The following is a 10,836-nucleotide window of genomic DNA, read 5'->3' on the forward strand; positions in this document are numbered from 1 at the left end:
CTCCACCAACCACTGTATACCAATATCTTCCCATCCCCCAGTCACTGTATGCTCCACCAACCACTGTATACCAATATATCCCCATCCCCCAGTCACTGTATGCTCCACCAACCACTGTATACCAATATCTCCCCATCCCCCAGTCACTGTATGCTCCACCAACCACTGTATACCAATATCTCCCCATCCCCCGGTCACTGTATGCTCCACCAACCACTGTATACCAATATCTCCCCATCCCCCGGTCACTGTATGCTCCACCAACCACAGTATACCAATATCTCCCCATCCCCCGGTCACTGTATGCTCCACCATCCACTGTATACCAATATTTCCCCATCCCCAGTCACTGTATGCTCCACCAACCACTGTATACCAATATCTCCCCGTCCCCCAGTCACTGTATGCTCCACCAACCACAGTATACCAATATCTCCCCATCCCCCAGTCACTGTATGCTCCACCAACCACTGTATACCAATATCTCCCCATCCCCCAGTCACTGTATGCTCCACCAACCACAGTATACCAATATCTCCCCATCCCCCAGTCACTGTATGCTCCACCAACCACTGTATACCAATATCTCCCCATCCCCCAGTCACTGTATGCTCCACCAACCACTGTATACCAATATCTCCCCATCCCCCAGTCACTGTATGCTCCACCAACCACTGTATACCAATATATCCCCATCCCCCAGTCACTGTATGCTCCACCAACCACTGTATACCAATATATCCCCATCCCCCAGTCACTGTATGCTCCACCAACCACTTTATACCAATATTTCCCCATCCCCCAGTCACTGTATGCTCCACCAACCACTGTATACCAATATCTCCCCATCCCCCAGTCACTGTATGCTCCACCAACCACTGTATACCAATATCTCCCCATCCCCCAGTCACTGTATGCTCCACCAACCACTGTATACCAATATCTCCCCATCCCCCAGTCACTGTATGCTCCACCAACCACTGTATACCAATATATCCCCATCCCCCAGTCACTGTATGCTCCACCAACCACTGTATACCAATATCTCCCCATCCCCCAGTCACTGTATGCTCCACCAACCACTGTATACCAATATCTTCCCATCCCTTAGTCACTGTATGCTCCACCAACCACTGTATACCAATATATCCCCATCCCCCAGTCACTGTATGCTCCACCAACCACTGTATACCAATATCTCCCCATCCCCCAGTCACTGTATGCTCCACCAACCACTGTATACCAATATCTCCCCATCCCCCGGTCACTGTATGCTCCACCAACCACTGTATACCAATATCTCCCCATCCCCCGGTCACTGTATGCTCCACCAACCACAGTATACCAATATCTCCCCATCCCCCGGTCACTGTATGCTCCACCATCCACTGTATACCAATATCTCCCCATCCCCCGGTCACTGTATGCTCCACCAACCACTGTATACCAATATCTCCCCGTCCCCCAGTCACTGTATGCTCCACCAACCACTGTATACCAATATCTCCCCATCCCCCCAGTCACTGTATGCTCCACCAACCACTATATACCAATATCTCCCCATCCCCCAGTCACTGTATGCTCCACCAACCACTGTATACCAATATCTCCCCATCCCCCAGTCACTGTATGCTCCACCAACCACTGTATACCAATATCTCCCCATCCCCCGGTCACTGTATGCTCCACCAACCACTGTATACCAATATCTCCCCATCCCCCAGTCACTGTATGCTCCACCAACCACTGTATACCAATATCTCCCCATCCCCCGGTCACTGTATGCTCCACCAACCACTGTATACCAATATCTCCCCATCCCCCGGTCACTGTATGCTCCACCAACCACTGTATACCAATATCTCCCCATCCCCCGGTCACTGTATGCTCCACCAACCACTGTATACCAATATCTCCCCATCCCCCGGTCACTGTATGCTCCACCAACCACTGTATACCAATATCTCCCCATCCCCCAGTCACTGTATGCTCCACCAACCACAGTATACCAATATCTCCCCATCCCCCAGTCACTGTATGCTCCACCAACCACTGTATACCAATATCTCCCCATCCCCCAGTCACTGTATGCTCCACCAACCACTGTATACCAATATCTCCCCATCCCCCAGTCACTGTATGCTCCACCAACCACTGTATACCAATATATCCCCATCCCCCAGTCACTGTATGCTCCACCAACCACTGTATACCAATATCTCCCCATCCCCCAGTCACTGTATGCTCCACCAACCACAGTATACCAATATCTCCCCATCCCCCAGTCACTGTATGCTCCACCAACCACTGTATACCAATATCTCCCCATCCCCCAGTCACTGTATGCTCCACCAACCACTGTATACCAATATCTCCCCATCCCCCAGTCACTGTATGCTCCACCAACCACTGTATACCAATATCTCCCCATCCCCCAGTCACTGTATGCTCCACCAACCACTGTATACCAATATCTCCCCATCCCCCAGTCACTGTATGCTCCACCAACCACTGTATACCAATATCTCCCCATCCCCCAGTCACTGTATGCTCCACCAACCACTGTATACCAATATCTCCCCATCCCCCAGTCACTGTATGCTCCACCAACCACTGTATACCAATATCTCCCCATCCCCCAGTCACTGTATGCTCCACCAACCACTGTATACCAATATCTCCCCATCCCCCAGTCACTGTATGCTCCACCAACCACTGTATACCAATATCTTCCCATCCTCCAGTCACTATTTTCTCCACCAACCACTGTATACCAATATCTCCACAACCCCCAGTCACTGTATGCTCCACCAACCACTGTATACCAATATCTCCCCATCCCCCGGTCACTGTATGCTCCACCAACCACTGTATACCAATATCTCCCCATCCCCCAGTCACTGTATGCTCCACCAACCACTGTATACCAATATCTCCCCATCCCCCAGTCACTGTATGCTCCACCAACCACTGTATACCAATATCTCCCCATCCCCCAGTCACTGTATGCTCCACCAACCACTGTATACCAATATCTCCCCATCCCCCGGTCACTCCACCAACCACTGTATACCAATATCTCCCCATCTCCCGGTCACTGTATGCTCCACCAACCACTGTATACCAATATTTCCCCATCCCCCGGTCACTGTATGCTCCACCGACCACTGTATACCAATATCTTCCCATCTCCCGGTCACTGTATGCTCCACCAACCACTGTATACCAATATCTCCCCATCCCCCGGTCACTGTATGCTCCACCAACCACTGTATACCAATATCTCCCCATCCCCCGGTCACTGTATGCTCCACCAACCACTGTATACCAATATCTCCCCATCCCCCAGTCACTGTATGCTCCACCAACCACTGTATACCAATATCTCCCCATCCCCCAGTCACTGTATGCTCCACCAACCACTGTATACCAATATCTCCGCAACCCCCAGTCACTGTATGCTCCACCAACCACTGTATACCAATATCTCCCCATCCCCCAGTCACTGTATGCTCCACCAACCACTGTATACCAATATCTCCCAATCCCCCGGTCACTGTATGCTCCACCAACCACTGTATACCAATATCTCCCCATCCCCCGGTCACTGTCCCCTCCACCAACCACTGTATACCAATATCTCCCCATCCCCCAGTCACTGTATGCTCCACCAACCACTGTATACCAATATCTCCCCATCCCCCGGTCACTGTATGCTCCACCAACCACTGTATACCAATATCTCCCCATCCCCCGGTCACTGTATGCTCCACCAACCACTGTATACCAATATCTCCCCATCCCCCGGTCACTGTATGCTCCACCAACCACATGTCTATACTGAACATGTCTATATTGCAGGACACGGTCTCCCGCTTTAAAACGAGTGTGAAGGAACAGATGAACATCATGCGCTCTTATCTCAACATCATGGAAACGTCACTGGCCCGAGAAGCCGACAAAGCAGAGCAAAATGCCACCGCTGCCCTGCTGGGCGAGAGGAAGAGCTTGGCCCATTATGTAGAGCAGCTCCACCAGATGGAGGGAGTCCTGAAAGATGTGGAAGGCCAAGAACAGACTGAGTTCCTCAGGGTAAGTGAATAAGGAGAACTTAGCCGGTACCTGGCATAGCTCAGATACATTATATCACATACATTTTGGGTACAACTAGATAGACAGTGATAGCGTAATTACCCTGGATGAGCCACAGCGATATCTACTGGGATCCCTGATAGCTATAGGGCCTTATCGCCAGGCCTCTTTCATGGGATCATTGACATTCGCGTGTCGGTAGTCGGCACAAGAATGTCTACAACAGGCACGTCCAACCTGCGGCCATCCAGCTGTTGTAAAGCTACATATCCCAGCATGCCTTGCCACAGTTTTGCTATAAGGAAATGCTAAAACTATGGCATGACATGCTGGGATGTGTAGTTTCACAACAGCTGGAGGGCCGCAGGTTGGACATGCCTGGTATACAGGGTCAAACTGTCGGCATGCAAACCGTGTTGACATGATGAACTGTTTACAGGCCCTACTTGGTGCTCTAGCGATCTCTTTCCTTCTCCCGGTGGTTGCGGTAGGTCCAGTGTCTTCTACAGGGTATCGGCTGTCAATATGGGATCAGTTCCAGCACAGGCATCTGAGGAACTTTGTTACAGGTTACAGTATGCCCTGCCCCCCCCCCCCCCCCCCCCCCCCCCACCTTCTTAATCTGACTATGGGTTAGACCAAGTATTCATGGTGAAACCTATCATTAGGAACTAGTCGATGTTCCTCCATAACTAAGATACAATACAGTGGCCCAGCCTGGTTTGGGCCCTGACCTCCTGCCTACAGTAATTGTGCTGCTTATACACAGATAGAACTCTGCATCCATCATTGTAACTGGGTCCATTTTTATTTTCCTTTTCAGAAATTCTGCGTGGTCACAGCCAGGTGAGCACCTATCTATCACCTGTATTGATGTGTCTCTGTTACTGTGCATGCTGGGAGTTGTGGTTCTGCTGCACTTGCTTAGACACAGACTTTGCCTATCTCTAAATGAAATCATGTATTGTTGTTGTTGTTATTATTATTATTATTATTATTATACTTGTGACTTACGGAATTTGCACTGTTCTTGCCGACAGGCTAAACAAGATTCTATCAGAATCTCCGCTTCCCGGCCGCCTGGATATTCAGCTCCCCATTATCTCTGATGAGTTCAAATTCCAGGTGTGGGAGGAAGATGTCCAGCTTTGATTGCCGGGTGAGGCCTGGGAAAGTTTTGGGTGCACATGTTGTCAATAAGTGTGAAGTGCAGCTGACGCGTTTCCAGGTGTGGCCAGTAGATGGCAGTCACAGCCCTCATCTGATTTTAGCCTTCTTTAAGTAAACAGTTTGGTAGGCGTGGATCTGAGCTTACACACTGCAGGGCTGTCACGTTTACAGTATGAATATAATCACTTCTATGGTGCCACAAGGGTTCCACAGCGCCTAGCGACGTACCTAAACAATGAGCAGAATAAGGAAACAACGACATATAGTACAAAACACTATAGGACAGAAACATGCTACAGTATACAAACGTTGCTAAAAGGCTGACTGTGCTTATGGTCAACAGGCAAATGGTCGGCACGGTCAAATGGTCGACACAGATTTAGTATTCTTTTATTTCTTTTGCTTCATTTATCATCCATGTGGACGATTGCGTGGAAGTGCTTAATTTAAATAACAAAAAAAACCACACATACTGTTCTTTCCTCATTGGTGTCAGGATTCCCGGTGGTAGTCGGGATGCCAGGTTGCTGAACATGTCCCATCTGAGTTTACCACCTAGGACAGTGATGGCTAACCTTGACACTCCAGCTGCTGTTGAACTACACATCCCAGCATGCCTTGATACACTTTTACTATTTGGCCATGTAAAAACTGATGCAGGGCATGCTGGGATGTGTAGTTCAACAACAGCTGGAGTGTCAAGGTTAGCCATCATTGACATTGGAAGAGGATTCACACAAACCTGAAAAACAAACATTCCTATTTGTATTAAACACCACGTTTCGGTGTGTGTGAACGCTGTAGGGTTGGCTAGTTTAGAAGTTATATTTGTATTCATACTTATTTATGTCTTCCCAGCCCTGGAAAATATCACCTTTAACCCTGAGACAGCCCAGCAAAACCTGGTCATCTCCTCAGATGGAAAATCGGTGGAATGCTCTGACCAAAAGCAGCCGGTGTCTGACGAACCAACACGGTTTGACAAGAGCAACTGCTTAGTAACCAAAGAAAGCTTCACAGGTGGTGAACACTACTGGGAGGTGCTAGTTGAAGACAAGCCAAGGTGGGCCCTGGGCCTCATCTCCGAAACTGCTAACCGGAAGGGCAAGCTCCATGCTTCCCCTTCCAACGGCTTTTGGATCTTAGGTTGCAAAGAAGGAAAGGTCTACGAAGCCCACGTGGAGCAGAAGGAGCCCCGTCTTCTCCGGGTGGATGGGCGCCCCGAGAAGATAGGAATCTACCTGAGCTTCTCTGATGGCGTGGTGTCCTTTTTTGATTCTGGTGATGAGGACAATGTCAAACTCCTCTACACTTTCCATGAGAAGTTTTCTGGCCGGCTCTACCCATTTTTTGATGTCTGCTGGCATGACAAGGGGAAGAACGCCCAGCCGCTGAAGATCTACACGCCGCCTTCCACTGGCCAGTGATTGCCACCATAGCATTGAGGTGCAGAAGAGGTTTCGTTGGTGCACCAACCATCAAGGAATGTACGAAATGAAATGTATGAAGATCGTTTAACCTTTAATTTGCTGAAAATGTTGAAGCCACAAGTGGAAGGAAACATTCTATAGAATTACTCTATGATACTCGGATAAAAGCCATTGCCTACTGATAAGTTTTAAGGTTCTGCTTGGCCCTTCATACCGTCATAACTGCCTGCACCCCACAGATACTCAGTCTCACTGTACATGGCGCCAAGCTGTTTCCTGTGATTCTTTTAAAGGTGTCTACTAGAATTTGTAACAGAGGTTTATTCTGAACCACCGAGTATCCACCTAGTCCACAAAGCAGGTCCAGGCTGATTGTAGGTGAGACTTTCCTCAGGCGGTGAATGAGGCCTGCTTTAATGAATGTTTCTGGCAGAGAAGAAGGCTTTATGTCGGTTGGCCGGTATGACGGTTCCCGAGTCACCCTTACTGTGCTCTGTGGTAAACATATCCAAGAAACTCACAATAAAATATGTCACAGTACGGTACCTCGTTGTGTGGTCTTCAGAGTACACGTTATACCTACAAGAAGAGACTAACGGTGGTGTAGACCTCATAGCGTGAGACCTGGCCGTGGTTCTGTGTTACACTATGAGGGGTCTCCTATAGCAGAAAACAGGTTAATACTTAAGTAAATGTGTGAGGCTGGCAGTTTGGGGGGGGGGGGGGGGGGGTAATTTTTTTTTATTAGGAAGGCCAATCCCAGGAATCTCAGGATTCAGCATTTTTCAAACCCAAGTCCTGGGATCGAAAAATGCACAAGTGTATGGTCCGCTTTAAATAAGCAGTAATGACCACAATAATACACTAGGGGCAGTAGTCTCCACAGACTCAATAACAAGGGTATAAAGAAGGGGTAGCCAGATGGCTGACAGACAAGGTCTAGGTCGACATACATATGTAAGAAATGGTCCAAAGGTCGACACCGCTATGATTGATGCATAGAAAGGTCGACATGTTTTTTTTAGATAAAAATATATTTTTCACTTTCATATTTTACCATCCCAGTAGACTTTGATTGAGAATGGTAAAGTAGAAATGCACAGTGGTAGCGGAGTGAAATACCGTATGTGGGGGTCCAATTGTCCAGGTATCGCCCTTGGCACCCATAGAAATATATAACAAGCTCATATTGTCTTTTTTGTGCCGGCATTTTTCCAATTTCGGCCTTGTGCATGTCAAACTTTTGGTGTTGACCTAGACATTGTCGACCTATAATTCCACCTCCATGAAGAGGGGACGAAACAGTGAAACGTGGCCATTAATTTCAGAGAATATGCCCACTTTCAGATTAACCCCTTCACTGGTAATCCCGAGAATTTTCCGGGCTATGCCTTAATGCCCATGCTGGCATGCCCGGAAAAATTCTCGGATTGCCAGTGATTAGCGCCGCGCAGCGCTGCTGAGTTCATCGCTGAACTCAGGCAGCTTCAGCGCTGCCCGGCTCCCTCCCCTCCGCCACGCCCTGGCTCACCCTGCCCCCCGACTGTTACATTACAGCCTGCGGCACCGTCTTATGACAAGCCGGGTCGCAGCATGTAGGGACGGGGAGCGGCTGATTGACGGTTCAGCTGCGCTGCCTGGACCCGTGGAGACAGTGGTGTTTTTTTAGGGAGCGCTCCCCATAAAAAACTCGCCCAGTGGGGAGCGTTCCCTAAAAAAAAAAACACCACTGAAGGGGTTAATTGCTTCCATATAATCGATTAAGACTAGACATAAGGTATGGCGATAAAACCTCAATGCTGGGCCCCCTGTGGTATAATATTGTTTTATTTGGCCCGTGTGGGTTCCAGATGCTGCGGTGCTGCTGGGTAAGATTCACCATTTTAGGTGTGAGAGGAGTTACAGTATAGCTGACAGGAAGGTGGTATTGCAAATGGCCTTCCAATATCAGGGACCAAATATGATAGGGTGCAAGTTTTGCACGTCAGACTTTTATTTAAAAGAAGTCCAAAATCGCAATTGAGGTAAAATTTGCACGTTTTGACCTGTCTCAAAAATCACAAGTGAATTTTGACAAAAAAAAAAATGCACACTATTACATCTCGCCCCAGGTCTTTATACACCTCCGCATCATTACATCTGTCCAGGGAATATAAGCAAAGTGTAACACGCTGATGACCACACAGATGCCATCTCACACTCAAAATGGCGGCAGGGGCATGCAAGAAGATGGAGGCAACATGAGAGGAATATATCACTGACTGGATGTATTGCTAATCACTGAAAGACAAAATGTGCTTATACAAACTGGCCTTAGGTACAGTAGCATGTAGCTGGGCATCACGCACGCGCAGTGTGCCCCATATATATGCACCGTACATCAATAATCAGTGCGATCAGCTCTGAATCAGGCCCAATATTATAACGAATGACGGGAAAGTCATATCAGACTCATCTGAATGTGTGAGGAAAGTCCTTATCCGCAGGCTTGCAATCTATCAGCCACAGGTAGGGATGCCAATCCCAGGGCATTTTTTTCAATCCCGGGATTGAAAATCCCCAATCCTGGGATTCCCGGGATCCCGGGATTGGCTTCCCTAATAAAAAAAAACCTCCTCGTCCACCCGCATATTTACTTACATATGCGTGGTGCGGACGGAAGCCAGGAGGTGGAGCCGGGCGGGTGGGCGAGCTGGGCTGATGGGTGAGCGGGTTGGTCGGCTGTTGGCTTTCTCCACTGCCGGGCGGGTGATCTGGCCGGTCACAGGATAGAGGCAGCCTGTGCAGCCTGCCCAGTGTGAACTCTGATGTCATCACGCTGCAAGTTCTGATAGCTTTATTGCACCGGCAATGGCCAAAGCAATAACGCTTAATGGCTCCTTGTGGCGTAGTGCGCACGGTGTCAGGCAGAGCAGAGGAGCCGCCATAGCAGCCGAAAGACCATGGTGGGCAGCCAGAAGATATTCAAAAAGGTAGGTATGGTGGCTGGAGAGACACAATGTCATACGTACGCCAGACAGAATGTTGCCTAGGGCACCATAATGATAGGGATGGCCATCAGTGGGTTACTCATCGATGGTCACCATCGATGGTAACAATGATAAGTAACATTTATGGTGTGAAACCATCACAAGGGAACCATCGATGATTTCACACAATGATGGTCATCCCTGTTTTTTTAATTCAGTAGGCTGTGGGCCAATGAGAGCCCAGGTTCTGTGTTTTGTGGGAGTCTCAGGGGGCAGAGCTAAGCTCCAGGATTGTGTGTGTGTGTGTGGGGGGGGGGTAGGAATATTCATTGCTTGTGCATAGGGATGGCCATCGACCATCGAACCAGATGGTTTCCCTCCATCGATGGAACAGCAAAACAATGTTTTGCTTTTTTTTTTTTTTTTTAAGTGCCGGGACACGGAGCATAGCTCCGCCCCTGACACCCATGAAGCCCCACCCCCATGTTTTGATTGGCCCACAGGCCAATCAAACAAACACAATGGATGAACATCAATATGGAAAAATATCTATGGTCATCCATAGCATAGTTTAGCACTATCGATGCCAGAATTGCCATCGATGGCAACCATCGATGGCAATGGCAATGATGGCCATCCCTACTTGTGCATTCTGTACCCTAGTGTACTCTATGCACTGTGCTGTGCGTTCTGCGGCTGTGTGTGGCACCATGTACAGGATAACAATAACACTGTAGTACGGGGATTTCCATGGCGGCAGAGGCCAGCACTGACACACCCAGCCAGAGAGAAAGTGAAAGTACTGCACATTGCACAACACACAGGCAGACGCTGATACACAATGAGGCCTAGCTGCTGCGTCACCGTCACTCTGCTGTCTGATACTAACATGGGGCTGTTACCTCAGCACCCCCTCCCCTGTATACTATGGGATACCCTCCAACATGACCCATTCCATTAGGTACAAAATGCTCTGTTCCTGGATTTCCTTGCCAGTGGCAGTTGCAGAGTTGGGGCTGCAGCACCCTCCAACATTTAAAAAGGGGAGCCACACCTACTGCCACCCAAACATCACTGTCCTGGACGCACTGGCAGTTGATGTAACCCCCCTCTTTGAATTTTGGACTGTGCTGGAGTCCAACCTCTGTAACTGCCACTGGCAGTGAAGTCCAGGA

General features: G+C 48.8%; 1 protein-coding gene across 1 annotated transcript in view; it reads left to right on the top strand.

The window, feature by feature from the left end:
* The window catches only part of TRIM72 (tripartite motif containing 72), a 38,599-nt gene extending 31,367 nt beyond the window's left edge, over positions 1-7,232 (top strand). The window contains 4 exon segments of the mRNA XM_083152380.1: positions 3,862-4,092; positions 4,916-4,938; positions 5,133-5,251; positions 6,121-7,232. Of these exon segments, the coding sequence (XP_083008506.1) occupies positions 3,862-4,092; positions 4,916-4,938; positions 5,133-5,251; positions 6,121-6,689 (942 nt within the window). The 3' untranslated portion in view covers positions 6,690-7,232.
* The last annotated feature ends 3,604 nt before the right edge of the window (positions 7,233-10,836 follow it).

The sequence above is a fragment of the Crinia signifera genome, chromosome 7, assembly GCF_055691185.1.
Source record: "Crinia signifera chromosome 7, ASM5569118v1, whole genome shotgun sequence".
Lineage (NCBI taxonomy): Eukaryota > Metazoa > Chordata > Amphibia > Anura > Myobatrachidae > Crinia > Crinia signifera.